Source organism: Ochotona princeps, chromosome 2 (genome assembly GCF_030435755.1).
Source record: "Ochotona princeps isolate mOchPri1 chromosome 2, mOchPri1.hap1, whole genome shotgun sequence".
In the NCBI taxonomy this organism is placed as follows: domain Eukaryota; kingdom Metazoa; phylum Chordata; class Mammalia; order Lagomorpha; family Ochotonidae; genus Ochotona; species Ochotona princeps.
In genome coordinates, this window is record NC_080833.1 from 34,135,487 (window position 1) to 34,153,843 (window position 18,357).

General features: G+C 59.8%; 3 protein-coding genes across 3 annotated transcripts; all 3 read left to right on the forward strand.

The window, feature by feature from the left end:
• On the forward strand, positions 1-2,705 carry DPH2 (diphthamide biosynthesis 2). Its single transcript, XM_004591481.2, has 6 exons — positions 1-258; positions 382-494; positions 707-930; positions 1,087-1,770; positions 1,863-2,039; positions 2,123-2,705. The coding sequence occupies exons 1-6, from the start codon at positions 112-114 to the stop codon at positions 2,245-2,247; spliced, it is 1,470 nt and encodes a 489-aa protein (XP_004591538.2). The 5' UTR covers positions 1-111; the 3' UTR covers positions 2,248-2,705.
• A 2,490-nt stretch (positions 2,706-5,195) lies between these two features.
• ATP6V0B (ATPase H+ transporting V0 subunit b) lies at positions 5,196-8,224 on the forward strand. The gene is made up of 8 exons (XM_004591480.4): positions 5,196-5,377; positions 6,057-6,105; positions 6,274-6,357; positions 6,497-6,574; positions 6,731-6,800; positions 6,916-6,967; positions 7,136-7,326; positions 7,924-8,224. The coding sequence occupies exons 1-8, from the start codon at positions 5,311-5,313 to the stop codon at positions 7,948-7,950; spliced, it is 618 nt and encodes a 205-aa protein (XP_004591537.1). The 5' UTR covers positions 5,196-5,310; the 3' UTR covers positions 7,951-8,224.
• Positions 8,225-8,972: 748 nt separating this feature from the next.
• B4GALT2 (beta-1,4-galactosyltransferase 2) lies at positions 8,973-18,227 on the forward strand. The gene is made up of 7 exons (XM_004591479.3): positions 8,973-9,271; positions 10,672-11,030; positions 11,208-11,443; positions 14,107-14,297; positions 14,460-14,582; positions 14,697-14,801; positions 17,361-18,227. The coding sequence occupies exons 2-7, from the start codon at positions 10,724-10,726 to the stop codon at positions 17,509-17,511; spliced, it is 1,113 nt and encodes a 370-aa protein (XP_004591536.2). The 5' UTR covers positions 8,973-9,271; positions 10,672-10,723; the 3' UTR covers positions 17,512-18,227.
• The last annotated feature ends 130 nt before the right edge of the window (positions 18,228-18,357 follow it).

An 18,357-nucleotide genomic window follows, 5' to 3' on the forward strand; every position in this document is an offset into this window, starting at 1 on the left:
CTGAGTGGAGCGGTGTTCGCGGGCAGCGGGTGGCCTTGGTCTCCACCGCCCCTCAGGAAGGGACTGGGACCTCTGCAGGACCCTGGAGCCTGCTGCCGAAGCTGCTAACGCATGGAGTCCGCATTCAGCAGCCCCGCGGAGGCGGCGCTGCAGCGGGAGGCGGGCGACCCGGCCCTGCTCACTCCTGTCTCCGACCTCGACCAAGTTTATGAGCTGGAACGAGTTGCCGCGTTCATCGGCGACCTGGACTGTCCACGGGTGAGAGCGGGCAACGCGAGTGGGGATTCTATGAGCCCGGCAGGTAGACACATCAGCCCGCCACAGCGTGCGGGCCACCCCCGGCCAGCCCGTCCCCAACTCCACCATGGTTCATACTTACAGGTGGCTTTGCAGTTCCCTGACCGTCTTTTGGGAGACGCTAGGGCTGTGGCTACACGATTGGAGGAGGCCACCGGATCGAAGATGTTCATTCTGGGGGATACGGCCTATGGCAGGTGTGACTTAGGCATCAGTGGGCATTTGGGTCTCGTGGGGTTGCACCGCTACTGAGTGGCCACGACTCCCTTCCCTGCCCCTCACCTGCAGCCCCAAGTTAGATTCCACCACCTCCCCCCCCCCCCCCAGCAGTTATCTTCCTCCCGGGACACCACTTTCCTCGCCGATCCCTCCCATTTCCTACTGATGATGGACGGTGTCTCCCTTACAGCTGCTGCGTGGACGTGCTGGGTGCTGAGCAAGCAGGGGCCCAGGCCCTGGTGCACTTTGGCCCTGCCTGTTTAAGCCCCCCCTCCCGCCCGCTGCCCATCGCCTTTGTCCTCGGCCAGCGTCCTGTGGCTTTGGAGCTCTGCGCTAAGGCCTTTGAAACCCAGTACCCAGACCCCACAGTGCCGGTGGCACTGCTGAGTGAGCCGGCCTGTGCCCACGCCATGGGTGAGGTTTCTGCCTGAGCATGCGGGGAGAAAGGGCAGGCCAGGACACAAGGGGCTTGGCCTAGCCTTCACTTTGGGTTTTCGTGTAGTCTCCCTGGGATGTGGAGCTTCAGCTTCGCTGAACCCCAATGTTGACACTGCCTTCCTGTTTTCCCAGAGGCCTTGGCCACTCTCCTGCGCCCACGCTACCCGGAACTGCTGGTTTCCAGCCCGGCTCTTCCCCTGCCAGCAGGGTCCCTCTGCCCACAGCCTGAGCCCCTGGAGCGTTTTGGGCGCCGCTTCCCCCTGGCCCCAGGGAGGTGTCTGGAAGAGTACAGTGCCTTCTACGTGGGAGGTTCTGAAGCCGGCTCTGATCCCGACCTTGACCCAGACTTGAGCCGACTGCTCTTGGGATGGGTACCAGAACGGTCTTTCTTCTCCTGCTGCCCAGACACGGGGCAGATTCAGGATGAGGGTGTCCGGGCCGGGCGTCTGAGGGCACGAAGACACTACCTGGTAGAGAGGGCCCGTGATGCCCGTGTGGTAGGGCTGCTGGTGGGCACGCTGGGTGTAGCCCAATACCGAGAGGCTCTGGCCCATTTGAGGAGCCTGACACAGGCTGCCGGCAAGCGGAGCTATGTGTTGGCCGTCGGGCGGCTCACTCCAGCCAAGCTGGCTAACTTCCCTGAGATGGACGTCTTCGTGCTGTTGGCCTGTCCCCTGGGTGCCCTGGCCTCCCAGTCTTCTGGTAGCTTCTTCCGACCTGTGTTGATGCCCAGTGAGCTGGAGGCTGCCTGCAACCCTGCCTGGCCACCCCTGGGCTTGGCTCCCCACCTCACTCATTATGCGGATTTGTTGCCGGGTGAGTAGGGGACCTGCTGCCCAAGCCGAGGCGCCTAGTGCAGGCATGGAGTTGGGGACCTGTGTGGATTCTCTTTCCTATTCTCATTCCAGGTTCTTCCTATCACGTGCCCCTTCCCCCTCCTGAGTCTGAGCTGTGGGACACCCCAGATGTGTCACTTATTTCTGGAGACCTCCGGCCCCCACCTGCCCAGAAGGTACCTGAGGAGCCTGGATGCTCAGCCCTGACTTCTCGGCCGCAGCTGGCGCTGGCTGAGAGCATCCCTGCAGGTGAGTGTGCCAGTGGGCACCTCCCAGGCAGCTCCCTCTCCAGTGCTGCCCACCTGATCCTGAACTGCCACCTTCCTCCACAGCCTCATTTCTTAGCTCCCGGAGCTGGAAGGGCCTGGAGCCCCGCCTGGGTCAGACACCAGCGACTGGAGCTGTGAGTGGACGACAGGGAATCGCTATCGCTTACGAGGATGAAGGAAGTGGTTGATACCATGCAGGACCAGACACACAGCAGACTTGTGAATCACTGCGAGGACCTGTGGTGTGTCCTGTCAGCCTGAAGAGAGTGTGGGAAGAGGCTCCAGTCCCATGCTGCCCTGGAGCTAGCATAAGGGTTGGCATGCCCCCGTGGAGGAAATGCCTGTTGTTTGATTGACCAGGGGCAGGGCTTATGGGCTTCCCTGAGGCCTGAGCCCATCTCTCCTGGCAAGTCCCAGCTGCTGGTCCACAGGAAAAGGGCTGCCCTTGGGTAAGGGGAAGGTCCTGGCAGGTGTAGCCTGGCTACCTCTGCCTCAGCAGGTTAACGTTCGGGTTTTGACAAGTCTCCTGTGGGGTCTGTACTGTGCGTGCTGGGCTGTGTAGCAACAGCCCAGTCCTCTGCCCAGCAGCAGCAGCAGCAGCAGATACCACCACCCCTGCTGGGACAAGCAGAAATGCCTCCAGATGTCCCCCAAGGGACATCTTCCTAGTTGGGAAGCACTGGTGTTGACTTGCAGGGTCCACTCGAGTAGCTCCAGAGGGGCCAGCCCAGTGGGGGGACATGCCCAGTGTCACTGCTGGCCAGGGCTGGTCTGCACTGGCTCTCACTGATTTGTCAGGGTGAGCCCAGAAACTCAAATAAAGCAAATTGTTTGTCAGCCTCTGCTTCTTCAGATTCATCCAGCACGGCAGGTCCTGTGACTGGACATGTGAATTATGTTCAACCAGGTTCCCAGGCTCTCAGTGCGGCTGGGAGGAGCCATGGTTAAGTCTCCATCACTGTCTTGTGAAATGTTTCCACCTGAACGGAAAGTAGTGGCGCTCAGAGGAACCTTCCAAGGGGTCATTCCTGAGCTCAACGTGATTTTCGTGATTTTCGTTTTCTCTCTCTGCCTCCAGAGTTATGCGTTTATTGGAAGGGCAGAGTGACAAGGGGAGGGGCAGAGATCCTCCATCTGCTGGTTCAATTCCCAAAAGACTGTGGCAACCAGGCCAGGGCCAAGCAGGAGCCAGGAACTCCATTTGGGACTCCCACATAGGTGGCAGGGTTCCAAGTATTTGGGCCGCCAGCATCTGCTGCCTTCCCAGGTGCAGCTGGCAATTGAAGTGGTGCCCTAAGTGGCATTAACAAGCAACAGCTTAACTAGCTCTTCTCACAGTGGCATCCCTTCTAAGATGGATGTTGTAGCAGAAAAAAGTGTGAGGAGAAAAGTGAAAAGCATGCTCGGGCCCAACCACTGGCAGGGACCAACATGGCAGGTGCTCCAAACAAAGTTCACTTCCTGGACCCTAATGGCCAAGAGGATACTCCTTCCTGCCATTTGCTGAGAGTCTTGTGACACTGCTGTGCCAAGGTGTGAAAGACCCAGGTAAATAAAGCTGTGACTCCTTAACTTCTGGTCGCATGGCATAGTGGTTACCAATCCTGCATTCTACAGAGAGACACTGGCAACAGTGAGCATGACGGAAGTCATGGTGTTAATGGAGGGAGATGGTTACCAAGTGGCAGTGAATAAGTAACCATGGAGACTTCAGGGAGTGTTTGCGGAGTGGCAGGTTTGAGTACCCACTGCTTTGCTTTCCATCCAGCATGCCGTTCTGCACACACCTGGAGACAGGAGATAGCTCAGGTCCTCGGCTCCCTGCCACTCACTGGAGACCTGGATTGAGTTCTGGGTTCTTGGTTTCTGCCTGGCCCAGTCCCCACGATTGCAGGCATCGATAGAATGAACCAGACCTCTGCCTTTCAAATAAAATGGAAATAAATGTTTAAACTTAATTAAAGGGAGTATTTGAAAGGAGAGGGTTAGCAGTATTCAACAGAATGATCAGAGAATGCATTAGGATGAAGTGTGAACAGGCAGCGCTGTGTTAGCATTTAAAGCTGCTGCCCGAGCACTGGCATCCCATATGGGCACTGATTCAAGTCCTGGCTGCTTTGCTTCAGATTCAGCTCCCTGCTAATGAGCCTGGGAAAGCAATGGAGGATGGCCCAAGTCCTGGGGCTCCTGCACTGGAGAGACCCAGGCTCTCAGTTTCAGCCTGGCATGGCCATCTGGTGAGTAAACCAGTGGCTGGAAGATCTCTCTCTCTCTGTAACTCTGCCTTTTAAAGAAAAATGTGAACAAAAACTGAAAGTGCAAGTGAGCCACTGAGTTGATTAGGAGCTGCACTAAACAAGTCCAAGGGCAATGAAGTGATGGCTGGAACGGCCAGGCGGGGAGTGCAGCCAGCACAGTTTGGGGGGTGGACTAGAAGGAGTCCAGTGGAGTGTGCAAAGACCAGGTCTGTTCAGGGTTCGTCATGCCCTTGTAAGAATTTTGGGTTGCTTTCTTTTGCTTTGCTTTGTTTTTCTTTTTTAATTCGGGTCTCCTACATGAGTGGCAGGGCATCTTCTGCTGCTTTCCCAGGCAGGTTACCAGAGAGCTGGAGAGGAAATGGAGCAACGGGACCTGAAGTGTGACTCAGGGATCTCCAGCAGCCCCATTCTGAGTCAAGTGGGAACCATGTGGCATTTGCTTAGGGGAATGACCTGACCTTACTGAAGGTGCAAGGGACACCCGGACACCGGACAGCAGATTCATGGTCCTGCCCCTGGGTTAGGGAAGGCTTCCTGGAAGTAGCCTTGAGGATGGGTAAATGTTAGCCATGCAACTGGATGAGCGCAGAGATTCTCTTCAGGAGAAGGAAACAGGACGGCATCCTCCTGGATTCGGCTACAGAGGAGGCCCGAGGCTGGTCGCTAAGTCAGGAAGATCAGCGTACAGATTCCGGAGTAAACCAGGGTTCGTAGAGCCGGCCGGCGGTCCACACACCAAGCTGGTAAGCTGACCTGAGCCGCCTCCGAGACGTGAAACTACAACTACCATAATCCTCAGCGCATGAAGTTCCGGCGTCGTGGTCCCGGGACTGGCAGAGACGCCCGGTGGGGTCACGTGCTGCGGGCGCATCACATGGGTGGGTCAGGTGACGCTGCGGGGCGGGCGGACGGCTGCGGGGCGGACGGTGGACGCAGGGACGCCGATTTAGCTGTGGCCCCGCCACCGATCCGACCCCTGCCGTCGTTGCCGCCATGACGGGGCTAGCACTGCTCTACTCCGGAGTCTTCGTGGCCTTCTGGGCCTGCCTGCTGGTCGTGGGTGAGGCCGGGTGCCGGCGGGCGGGAGCAGCCTCGGGGCTGGATCGCGGCGTAGGCAGTGGGGTGCCGGGAAGCCTGGGCCCCCGGAGGGGCTCTGTGTCCTGGACTCCGGGCCCCTCCTCGGAGCCCCAGCATCTCCAGCTGCTGGAGGAAGGAGGGACGCGGGCCTCGAGAACAGCAGCGGACCCCTTCTCTGCCCGGCGCCATCTCCCTGGCTCTTGTCCTTTTTTCGCTCCTGAGCGGCCTGCTGGGGGTCAAGAGCCGGCTGCTCCGGTTCCTCTTTCTCCCGGCCTCCTTGCCCTGCCCCCCTTCTTCCCAGCTTGTTGGGTAAACAGCGGCGCGCGCTGTGCTGGCGGCATCTGGTGGGGCCTGGACAGAGCCACCTGCTCTCCCTCCTCCTCCCTTCCTCCAGGTTTTCCGTCCATGGGGCATGACTGTGGAGGGTCGGGATCTGCGGTTGGCGGGTTTCACTGGGGGAACTCTACTTGAGGGAGTGGCACAAAGTGGAGGCCTGGGCATTGCATACCGTGCTCCCTGAAGGGGCAAGTCTCCGGCCTCTCCCTGACCTGATTGTCGGCAGATGGCTGGGACGGGGGGATCAGGTGCCTAGCTGCTTCTCCAGGTTGGGAAATTTGTCTCTGGAGAGTAGCTGTTAATCTTGTTTGTTCTTGTGGCTGCAGGAACTTGCTACACCATTTTTGACCTGGGCTTCCGCTTTGATGTGGCCTGGTAAGGGAGAGTGGGAGCGGAATCTCGGAGTGGCCTGTGTGTAGCCTCTCCAGGGCTGGGAACCCCCACCCAGTGCCTGGGTCTTGGGTGGAGAAGGGACAGGGCTGAGGGTTTTGTGCCCTAACCTCACCAGGACTGACTTGGCTTTCTTCTGATTCTCCACACCAGGTTCCTGACCGAGACTTCCCCCTTCATGTGGTCAAACCTGGGCATTGGCCTGGCCATCTCCCTGTCTGTGGTTGGGGCAGCCTGGTGAGTGAGTTAGTGAGTGTGTGCTGGTGGGACTGGGGGGAGGGGCTGAGTCATGGCAGGTGGTGTCACTGGGTTCTTAGTCACGTTGGGGCCATAAGTGGCTTGGGTTCCGCCTCTCAGTGTGTTACCCTTCCCCCAGGGGCATCTATATCACGGGCTCTTCCATCATTGGGGGAGGGGTGAAGGCCCCCAGGATCAAGACCAAGAACCTGGTCAGGTACGTGTGACGGCCCTGGGAAGGTGTGCCTGACTTATGAGCAGTTCCTGCTGGAATGGGGAGGCAGTCAGGGGAAGGGGCTGGGGACTCCCCTGCGAGGAAGGTTGGATTCATCCTCATGGCTCTCTGCCCTCCACCCCCCCCCCCGTCCCCCAGCATCATCTTCTGTGAGGCTGTGGCCATTTACGGCATCATCATGGCAATCGTCATTAGCAACATGGCTGAGGTATGGAAGCTGGAATGCGGGTGGGCGTTGGTGCCAGAGTGTTCTGCACACTGCTTAGGGGCATCGGGGTGGAGGCCAAGAGGGTGGTCTCTGATTCCTTCTCTGCCTCCACCAGCCTTTCACTGCCACCGACCCCAAGGCCATTGGCCATCGGAACTACCATGCAGGTAGGTGGGAGGCCGTGTGGAAGCAAGCAGCTGGGGTTCATCACACCTGTTCCCGTTCCCAGCTGCCACCTACTTTGGCCTATCATGCAGTGCTGGGGGCGGGGATTGGCCCCGCCAGCCTGTGTTGGGCCTGGCATGGCTGCAGCGTTCCCCTCTTTGTCCTCCTAGGCTACTCCATGTTTGGGGCCGGTCTCACAGTGGGCCTGTCCAATCTCTTCTGTGGTGTCTGCGTGGGCATTGTGGGCAGCGGAGCCGCCCTGGCTGACGCTCAGAACCCTAGCCTCTTTGTCAAGATTCTCATCGTGGAGATCTTTGGTAGCGCCATCGGCCTCTTTGGGGTCATCGTTGCGATCCTTCAGGTGTGGGATTGCCTCCACCCCCCCTCCCCCAATCCCCTCCAGGAGCCTTTATGTCCTTACCCGCTTCCAAAAGAGCCTTGGGGCTCCCTTCACTGTCCTTGCAGAACCTGTGCTCATTCCCATCCAAGACTCTCCTAAGTCTTGCTGTCTGATCTGGTGTTGCTGGCTTCTTTGTTGCTTTATGTCTGAAGCTTCCATGTAGTCTTTGTGTTACTTTGTGTATCTCTCCTCTTCCTTTTGGGGCCACTGTCTTCATGGTTGGGATCTGCTACAGGTTTGTAGCAGCTTGCCGTTCAGGGTGTCTTCCTTGTGGCTTGCTTCTCTGTGGGGCGGAATGTCAGGATTGTGTGTTCTTAGTGTGGCCAGGGCTCAGCCTGAGGCCCTGAGTGTGGCTGTGGATCCTTCTCGAGCTCTGTGTCCCATCACCCAACTCTGAGGCTGTGGGCCAGCCCTGTTCACCTGCTGGTCTCTGTCCCAGGGTGTCCCTCCTGGACTACCCCTCTTCTGTGGTGGTTTTCCCATCTAACCCTGGGTTGACTGGGTCTGTCTCACCTGCCCCTCTGGCCCTGCCTTATGTCTCCTGTTCTTCTTTTGCAGACCTCCAGAGTGAAGATGGGTGACTAGAGGAGCAGTGTGGCAGGGCGGTGCCCTGCTCTTATTTATTGTCAGTGTCCTGGGACAGCTGAAGTTGGGCCCCTGAGCCTTGCAGGGGGCTTGGTGTTCAGGGCCCTCACCACCCATCAAGTCAGAGACATCGCAGTCCAGGCTGACCCCAGCATGGGGAATGGACCGCTGATGGCGACTGTTGGCACAGCACGCACCTGTGTCCTCTATCACTCCCCCAACACACACACCCCTTGTCTCAGTGTTTGTGAAATAAACGTGGTGATTGTCTGGATCAGTCCAGCTTCATTGCCCTCTTGCGCCACCTTTCACAGAGGAAGGGGAAATGGGCACAGCATCAACTCCCTGCCAAGCTCTTGGCAGCTTCTCACTGGGTCCACACCCTTTGGGTGGGGAGATAAGGATGCAGAGCTGAGGGTTCTGATGCCAGGGAGAATCTGCCTTGAAGGGAGTGAGAGGGCTGGGACATGGGCCTCTCTGTATGTTTGTGCCTGAGGTCTCGTCCCATGCCTAGGTGTCATCCCCCTGCCCTCGTGAGGCTTGAAGTCTGTGCCCCTACCTCCCAAGAGCTGGGTCTGCCCCAGGCTCCCGCTCCAGCAACCTCTGCTCATCCAGATTCCAGCGCCCGCCTGGCTCCACCCACTCTGGACCCATCTCTGATTTTCTCCATCCTACCCATCCTCCTCCAATCCGGACTTGAAGGGTTCTGCCCAACCCGTACCCCCCTTTCTGCAGCCTCCCCCTAAAACAATTGGCAAATCCCTGGTCCCCACGGCGGCCTCCGTACACCCGACCGAATCTGCACTCCCCGCGCCCCGCTGCCAAGCTTCGCAGCGCACCCGAACCCCAAGTCAACCCCTGGGACCAGTCGGGCCAATTTCCTACACCCCTCTGAGCTGACGACCCCTCGGTTTTCCTGCGTGGCCGCCGGCAGGGGCGGCACCAAAGCTGCGCGCGGCCGTGCGGGCGCGCTGGAGGCGGGGAGCGCGGGGGCGCGCGCGCGCGCGGCCGCGGCGACCAGGCCTGCCCCTCCGAGGTGCCGTAGCGCGGGAGGGAGGCGGCGGCGCTGTGGTCCTTCGGTCCGCGGGTCCGTGGGTCTGCCCGGCCGCCCGGCCCCGCCCTGCCCCCCGGGGCGGCTTGGCTCCATGGCCCGCGGCGGCAGCGGCAGCGGCGGGAGGTGGCCCGGGGGCCTCGGGGACCGCTGACCCGGCGGCTGGAGGCGGCGGGGCCGGGCCATGGGGGACGGAGCGGTCCGCAGCCGCCGGAGCCGGGAACCCTGCCCGAACCGGAGCGGCGTCCCCTGCTGAGCCCCGAGCGCTGGGTGAGAGGAGGGCGCGCGCGGCTCCCCGCCCAGGGCCCCGACATTCTAGACCCGGCCCCGAGAGGGGCACCCTGAGCACGGCCCCCGATTTCCCACTCAGGACCCGGTGAGAGAGGTGCTGGGGCCAGCCCCTGGCCTGGCTTCACCCCACCCCACCCCCATCCCACGGCTCCCCCGGGCTCCTGCGCCCGCCCCCAGCCAGCCTCCCTCATTGTCCTCGCCCGCCCCGGCCTCGTGGCGCGGGGAGGCGCTCCATCCCTTCACCCCTTTTGCCTTGGCCCCTCGCTCCACATGCACACCCCCCCACCCTAGCCTCCACACCCACTGGGGTCTTCACCACCTCCCCCATCCGTCTCCGGGGTGCCACGTGTGCAGAGTCCCAGCCGCGCCCAAGGGCTGCCCTCGCGCGACCACCCAGTGGTCCAGGCTGACCCAGAACCCCAGTCCCCAAGGGAGGGGCGGGAATGTTTGCACGTGGGTCTGGGTGTGAGCCATCTGGGAGGCAAAGTGTGCATGGCTGTGTGAGTCCAGGAGCCGCGGCTTGGTGGGTGAGTGTGCCTCACTGTGTTCCGTCACCCCACCCCATGTGTCTGTGACTGTAGTTCTGTGTGTCTGAGTGTGGGACACGTTGGGGTATCCGTGGCGGCTCTGTGTACCTCAGAGAGAGACTCACCCTGCTTCCTGGAACTCTGCCAGAGGAAGCTTGCTGCCTTGTTGCCACCATGGCATGGCCCAGGCAGACCTTTCCTGTTAGGCTGAGTCAAGCGCCCCCACCTCCTGGCCCCAGCCATGTCGGGCAAGCCCTGAAGCCTTGGGTAAGGGGGTGGCCCCTGCCCCACCTCTGCTTTGACCTCTTGCCCTAGTGGGACTCCATCCACATCCTGCCCTTATTTGGAACCCCTGGTTGCTGAGGGCCACTTCCCAGCCCCATCCTCTCTTTGGCCTGCCTACTGATCGCTCGTCCGAATGACCAAACCACTTGCCATCACGGTTCCTGCAAGGGATAGATGAAGTTCTTGAGTGGAGAGTGCTCTGGTATGAAAGCTAGGCAGTAAGCAGACCCCCGCCCCTTACTGTGAGCCGGGATCCCCCAGTGGAGGATGCTGCCCCGTGGGATGGCTGTTCTGTGAGGCACAGGTGCACCTGTGAGTCTGTAAGGCAACATGTCTTCATGCTTAGGTGCTAACATGTGTGATCAGTGCTCCTGAGTCTGTGTTGCTGTGTGTGTGGAGTTAGGAGTAGGGTGTGCCAGGGCAGTAGAGCGTAAGTCGAGGCAGGGATGTGAGCAGGTAAGTGTGAGGATGTGGGTTGGTGAGTGTGAGCCACTGGGTGGGGACTGGGGGCGGGGCTGCTCCCCCTGCCCTGACCCTCCGGGTCTGTCACTTTCCTGCCCTGATTAGGCCAGCAGCCGGATGCCCGGGCCCACTGGGCAGGCCGGCGGCTGCCTGCGGGATGAGCAGACTGCTGGGGGGGACGCTGGAGCGTGTGTGCAAGGCCGTGCTCCTCCTCTGCCTGCTGCACTTCCTCGTGGCCGTCATCCTCTACTTTGACGTCTACGCCCAGCACCTGGCCTTCTTCAGCCGCTTCAGTGCCCGCGGCCCTGCCCGTGCCCTCCACCCAGCTGCCAGCAGCAGTGCCAACTGCTCGCGGCCCAACGCCACTGCCCCCAGCTCTGGGCTCCCTGAGGTCCCCAGTGCCAGGCCTCCTGGGCCCACAGCTCCTGTCTTACCACCCTGTCCCGACTTGCCGCCTGGTCTCGGTGAGCCTGTAGGGTCGGGCCTACCCTTAGGGTAGGAGAAAGTCTTGCCTATCAGGGAGTGGGGAGGAGGGGAACGAGGGTCCGGGTGTGTTGAAAGAGGGCTTCCCAAGCTGCAGGCGTGGCTGGTGTCCCTGGATTCCAATGGAGACCCTGATTCTGACACTTTCCTGCCTGCAGTGGGCCGGCTGCTGATTGAGTTCACCTCGCCCATGCCCCTAGAGCGGGTGCAGAGGGAGAACCCGGGCGTGCTCCTGGGGGGCCGCTACACCCCGCCTGACTGCACGCCCGCGCAGACGGTGGCAGTCATCATCCCCTTTAGACACCGGGAGCACCACCTCCGCTACTGGCTCCACTATCTGCATCCGATCCTGCGGCGGCAGCGGCTGCGCTATGGCATCTATGTCATCAACCAGGTGTGTTGTTTGTGCTTTCTGCCTGGGCATCAAGGGACCCCCATGCACCTGTGGGTGCACCTGCTAATACTTATGTAGTCGGGTTGGGGTGGTATATGTGGCTCCTGGTCCACCCCTGAAGGTGTGGGTTTGTGAATGAACATGGTGCGCACAGGAATATGCATGGGAATGTTGGTGTGCATGCTGGTGGGCATGTGCGTAGCCTTCAAAGGAGCAAACCCCGCTGCCTGCCTGGACCAGCCCAGGGCTCTGGTGGTGGAGGCCTGGGCGATGCTGACTTGGAGGCGCTCTCTAGAGACACTTAGCAGCCGCAGTGGAGGTCTGGGACTCAACCCAGCCTCTAAGAAGCCCAGCTGTGGGCCTGGCTGGGGCCATTCGCTCACTGGGTCCTAGACAGAATCTGAGCAGGCAGTTGCTGCCCACAGGGGACTCTTGCACTTGACCATAGTCCCGTAGAGTCTGCCAGCACAGTGGGATATGCCTAATGCTTGGGCTACAGGAGCACTGAGCGGCCTGGTCCAGCCGTTGAGGAAGTGGCAGACATTGTAGTGAGGGACCTGGGGAACCCTGAGTGAGAGAGCTGGGCCTGTGTGTTTGGGAACCATTGGTGAGATGTGGGGTCCAACACACAGGCTAGGTGCAAAGGGAGGCAGCGATACATTGAGAAAGTTCTTTCTGGGGATGTGTGTTAAGCAGTTAGGTTCCAGGCTGCAGGTAGTTGCGTACCTCTGGCTAGAAAGATTGCTCTGTTCACATGTGGGGGATGCAGGGGAGGGGGATCTGGTTAGGAAGGGATGTGTGAGTATGGGTAGGGGCTGTGGGGGTGAGTGGCAGACGTGAACACTGGAAAGTGAGGGGAGCAACATTTAGGGTACCCAAGGTCTGTCCTGGCCACGAGGTCCACGCCCGTGGGTGTTCCTATGGGAACACAGGATTTGGAGCAGATTTGGGAGAGTGACCCTCTAGTAAGGACTCATACCTGAGGAGTTTGGACATCTGCAAAAAGCGTAGGCAGGACACCCAGCAGGGAGGCCTGCACGCAGAGGGAAAGACCTCGGGTGCTGCTGGGCAGGTGATCCCAGCCACATCCCACGGTCCCAGGGAGCACAGGACTTTAGGAGAGAGAGCCAGGCTGCAGAGGCCGAGTAGGCTGGAAGGGTCGAAGGAAGAGACGTGGCTCCATGTGGCGGGCATCCCAGAGGCCCAGCCATTGGTGGTGACGGCCATGGTGGGCAGGGGATACATGGCAGCTGCGCGAGAATTGTGGGCGGGCAAGGCGGGGGGATGTGGCCCAAGAAGCGTCCAGTGGATTTAGCAACAAGGTGGGCCCAGCAAGAGCCATTTCGGGGGCACTGTGGGGGCGGCAGCAGATTGCAGTGGGTTGGAAAAGGAATTAGATTTGACAAAATGGAAATAACTGATCGGAGACAACTCTGGAAAAGTCTGTGCCGGCAAGGGAAGGCACAGGTGGGGTGGTGGCTGGCTGGAGCCTTCCTCTTCCTCTGTGTGTGTATGGTGGGGGCAAGGGAAGGGGACACAGAGGGAGGGCCATCAGGGGCAGAGAGCTGAGCGTGGCCTGAAGAGCCCTAGGGCCTGTGCTGGCCTGGGAGGCCAGGGAAGGATGTGAGGAGCCTGGGGCAAGGGGCCGTGCTCCCTCCATGGGCAGGGTCAAGAGGGGCTGCAGGAGAGGGAGGGGGGATAGGAAAGGTCAGCTTTCCATGCCCCATCAGGCTCTGGCTGGCCAATGCTGCTGGAGGGGCCACTTGCCCCTCCAGGCTGGCTGCAGGCTGGAAGGTGTGGGTTGGGACCAGGATCAGTCCCTGCCTGTCCTGTACCTGCACCTGTTCTGTTTGGTACACCTGCGAGTACAGCCACATATCCCAGGGGACTGCAGGCTTGCTGCCTCCAGGCCCCCTGCTTGTCATTTGAGCGAATCTAACCCAGGCCTGTCCTGGTCTCAGAGGCTGCCCAGGGGTGGGGGGTGGGGTTGGATATGGCTTAAAGTGAGCTTGAGGGGCCAGGGGGCCTGAAGCTTGGTGGCTCTGTCCCCCGCGGCTTCTGCCTCTCAGACACTGGCCATGTGGGGCATTCATTGTTCTGCTCACTTCGTGATCGTGTGCTCAGCAGGGACAGAGAACAGGGCTGCTCATCTCTGGAATCCCCACTGACACAAAGGCGAGGGCCATGGGGGCATGTTTGATGAATGAGTGAATGAGGCAAGAGCTCTAAATAACAGTGTGAGCAGCCATGAGCCTACACGAAGCCCACAGGAGAGAATGACTAATTGTACCAGGGCCAGGTGGCTCGGTCAAGGGAGCCTGTCTGGAAGCATGGCTGAAAGACAGAGGAAGGCATTGCAGGGCAAGGGGGGAGCTGCTGGATCCCAGGTGAGTAGGCAGGAAGCAGCCTGGCCTCTTCTGCTGCAGTGGAGCAAGGCTTTGTGACTGCACCTGATGACCCCAGGCCAGGGGCCAGCGGAGACCGCAGCCAAGACCTGAAGGGCCTTTGAAGGGCAGAGCCGGCGTGGAAAGCTGGTCTTGATCCTGGGAGTCTGGAGGAGCCACACCTGAGGGAAGGGGCAGGGAGGTCTGGGGACTGGTGAGTTGGCTGGTGCTGGCTGGTCCCAGGCCCATAGCTGACCTGTCCCCCACCTCCATCCCCAGCACGGTGAGGACACCTTCAACCGGGCCAAGCTGCTCAATGTGGGCTTCCTGGAGGCGCTGAAGGAGGACGCTGCCTACGACTGCTTCATCTTTAGTGACGTGGACCTGGTGCCCATGGATGACCGCAACCTATACCGCTGTGGTGACCAGCCCCGCCACTTCGCCATCGCCATGGACAAGTTTGGCTTCCGGTGAGGCCATCTCCTCAGCTGGAGCCAGACTGCTCGGTGCCAGTGCCCTGCTCGGTTCTTGGTCCTGGGTTCTCCCACTGCCCACTCCCTGGCCCCATCTCCGGTCCTTCCTACTCAACTCCCTTTGGGACCCTTACTGACACCTGCCCTCCCATGCCATAGGCTGCCCTATGCTGGCTACTTTGGAGGCGTGTCAGGCCTGAGTAAAGCCCAGTTTCTGAGAATCAATGGCTTCCCCAACGAGTACTGGGGCTGGGGTGGTGAGGATGACGACATCTTCAACAGGTGAGTGGGGGCTGCGTGGGGCTTAGGCTGGGTGGGTGAAGGGTGCAGTGCTGACTCGGTTGGGCACCCTGCCCTTCCTGACACCTTCCCCAGGCCATTTGTCTCTGTCCTCAGGATCTCCCTGACTGGGATGAAGATCTCGCGCCCTGACATCCGCATAGGCCGCTACCGCATGATCAAGCACGACCGGGACAAGCATAACGAACCCAACCCTCAGAGGTGACTGCTAGCACCCCTGATCCCAGGTGCCCCTCATCCACCCCACAGTCCCCAGAGGGCAGTCCTGTGCACCTAGTCCCTGGTGCCCTAGTCTCCAAGGTTACTTCCTAGTGCCATTAGTTTCCAGAGGTGATTCCAAGGACCCAGACTCCTGGAGACATCTCCTGATCTCTGTGCCCTATTTCCCGCCCAAGCCCCACACCCCTGTCACCCCAACTTGGTTTCTAGAATTCAGAATCACTGAGCAGCTTGCATTCCCTGGCCTTCCTCACTTGTATACCTTTGGGGACCCCTGTTTTTACTGGCCCTGTCGAAGCTGGTAGGATAGAAACAATGGGTATTGGGCACAGCTCCTGGGGGCTGTGGCAGAGGAGGTCCCTGCAGGGTGGGGCAGGGAGTAGACATGTAGCCCAGCCTCACTGAGATAGGCGGCAGCTCTGTCTTCCACAGGGTCACCACATTGGATGTTGGGCCTGGCCAGGAGTAGGACTAAGGGACCCGTGTGTGTAGACAAGGGCTCCCTGGGCTTCATGCTGTTGCCCCTGGGACTGGCACCACACTGGGCAGGGGCTTTAGCAGTCCCATACAATGCCCGCTGTCCCCCAGGCAGCTCACCCTAGGTAGGCCAACAGGTATGGAAACAGGCACCCCCAGCACCGTGTATCAGAGCAAGGTGCTGTTCCAGCAAAAGAGAGTGACGGTGAGAGGCTTCCTGGAGGAGGTGACAGTAAACTGGAGTTCAAAAAGTTGTCCATTCAACCAGACGTTCGTTCCATGCTCTTTGGGCACAGAATTGTTATGTTCACCTGGATAAGAACGAACAAGGCCAGTGTGGAGCCTTGCCTGTAAACATCTGGGCTGCATTGTACATGTCAGATGCACACTGAGTGCCTCCAACTGTGTGGTTCTAGGATCACTGAAGAGGGCCATGCTGAGTGCTAGGGGGTCTAAGTTCTGGAGGTACTAGGGAGTCGTGGGAGGGCCTTACACAAGGAGGAGCAGGGTGAGATCTGTATTTAAAAGGTTCACTCTTTGAGCTGGAGGCAGGTGAAGGTCTGGCCTAGCTCCAGGTGGTGCAGGAGAGGAAGTGCACTGGGTGGGAAGGGCTTGATGGAGCCCAAGGAGGCAGGCTGGGGTGAGGCCCTAGGGGGTTGCTGTGTTCCCCTGTTGGGAGAACAGGGTTCTCTGAATGAAAGGTGTAGGCATGGAGTGGTATTGAGCAGAATGGTCCCAGTGGGGGAGACCCAGGGAATGCAGGTGTCCCAGAGGGGCCCCAGGGAGTCCAGGGATCTGAGAGAAGGGAAATTCAGATACAAAGCATAGTCAGCAGGGAAGGAGGGGTGGCAGATGGGGAAAAACAGAGGCTGCAGGGTATCAGAGGGAGAAGGCTCAGTCCTAGGCCAGTGTGCGGCGGGGTGTGTGTGTGTACTGAGCCCATGGGGAGGAGAGGAGGAGGGGAGCTCTGCAGGCCCATGCCGGGAACCTTGCTCCTGTTGCTGGAATAGCTTGCCTGAGTGCCATCATCAATTAGTAATGCCTGCCTTGGGTGTGGGCAAGATAAGACTCGCCAGCAATTGTGGCTTAAGGAACTCTGGATGGCCGTTCTGTCGGCCTGGTTGCTTCTCCCTTCAACCTAGGAGTTCTGCACGCTTCTGTCTCTTTTCCCACATGTCACACCGTCATTGTCTCCCATAACATGTGAGCCCATCCATCTTCCCCATTACCCTGGTGCTGGTCTAGCCTCTGATCTTGCCTGGACTCCCATGGTGGCCTCTGCTGGGTCCTGTGCACACCCTGTGTCTCCCCCCACCCCCCCAACTCCCACATACACGCATGTGCCAGCTGAGTTAATCCCTCGGCGTCTTCTCCTTCCCAGAACGAGCTCTGCACTAACCCTAACTTCTGGAGCGCTGCCCACACTGGCGTGAACCTCCATGTTAATTCCGTTTTTTGCTTTGCCCGTGAGTTCCCTAAGCTCTAACTACACAGCCATGCAAAATCTTCCTGCCAATGTGGGATCTTCAGGTGCTCTGATCTCTGCCTGCAATGTCCTGTGTCCCTCACTTTCAGCTCTGTGTCACACACACACACACCCCACTTCTGGAGCAGACACCCTGTACCCTGAGTGCCTCCAGGGGTCTTTGTGTCCCTTAATCACTTTTCCCCCCGGCCCCCTGTGAGACAGGTTTGCTGCCAGGGAAGGACCTTTCCCAACCTGTTCATGGCCGTGCCCCTGGTACTGTCAGGTCACAGGCTGGCATACAGCACTCACAAAATAGATGGTGACAGAGTAGCTGCAGAATGGGGACTGAGAAAATAGAATGTCTGACATAGGGCACACGACCCTCGAAGTGCCCACAGGTCTTGGACATGGAGGGAAGGTCTGAACAGAGAGAGAGATCTGTTTGGCTGTTTTAAGCAGCCTGGCAAATGCAAGCCCACCCCAGGGCTCCTGGCAGGTTACCCCTGAGGCAGCTGGATGACCTGGGCTGGGCCCCTCGAGCCCCTCTTGGAGTCAGTGGCTAGCCCTGATGTGACCCCCATCTGCATCCCCGTTAGGTTCACCAAGATCCAGAACACGAAGCTGACCATGAAGCGGGACGGCATCGGGTCGGTGCGGTACCAGGTCCTGGAGGTGTCCCGGCAGCCACTCTTCACCAATATCACAGTGGACATTGGGCGGCCCCCAGCGTGGCCCCCCCGGGGCTGACTCATGGACAAGAGGCTCTTGGTGCCAAGGGGTGCCTGCCAGTGAACTGACCCCAACCTGGCCAGCAGCCGTTCTGCGGGTTATTCCCCCCAGGACTGAGACTGGGGGCTCTGCTTCCAGAGGAGCCTCAATAGGTCCCACGGTGGCACCTGGAAATTTCAGAACCCACTCTGGGGTGCATCCGGCCTGGGCAGGCCCCTCCTCCCTGCCCCTATTCCCACTCCCCCTCCAGCCCAGCCCCCACTCACTGTCAGGGTCGGGCCAGCCCCTGCACTGCCTCGCGGAGTGGCCTGGGCTAGGTCACTTCACCTCTCTGTGCCTCAGTTTCCCCCCTTGAGTCCCCTAGGGCCTGGAAGGGTGGGAGGTGTGTGACTAGAGGGCAGCATCTCTTCCAGGGGGAGGGGATCCTCAGACCTGGGGAGTTTCCCCCCTGTGCTCCCAGGGGAGGGGAAACCTTTTTCACTCAATATTGTAGGGGGCAAGATTTGGTGTGCCCCCCCGCCCTGCCGAGGAGCAGCCCAGGAGGGGGCTAAAGGGGGTGCTGTGTTGCTGCCTAAGATTTTGGGCTGGTCTTTGCATGGGGGGACGAGCAGGGCTTGGATCCTTCCACCTGGTTCTCGCCTCCCCAGCTCAGAGAAGAGGCAGTGGCCCCAGGGCTGGCTCGTGTTTGTACATTGCACAGAACCTTGTGTGGGTGCTTTAGTAAAAAAAAAAAAAAAAAAGTGAATGGAGCAGCCCGCTTTGTCTTTGCAGGGACTGGGACCAGCTAGGTCTTTGAGTCTAGTCATACTAGGGGGGCTGTGGTGGGAGTACACCTGACCTGCCTGTTGCTCTGGCAAGGGCCTC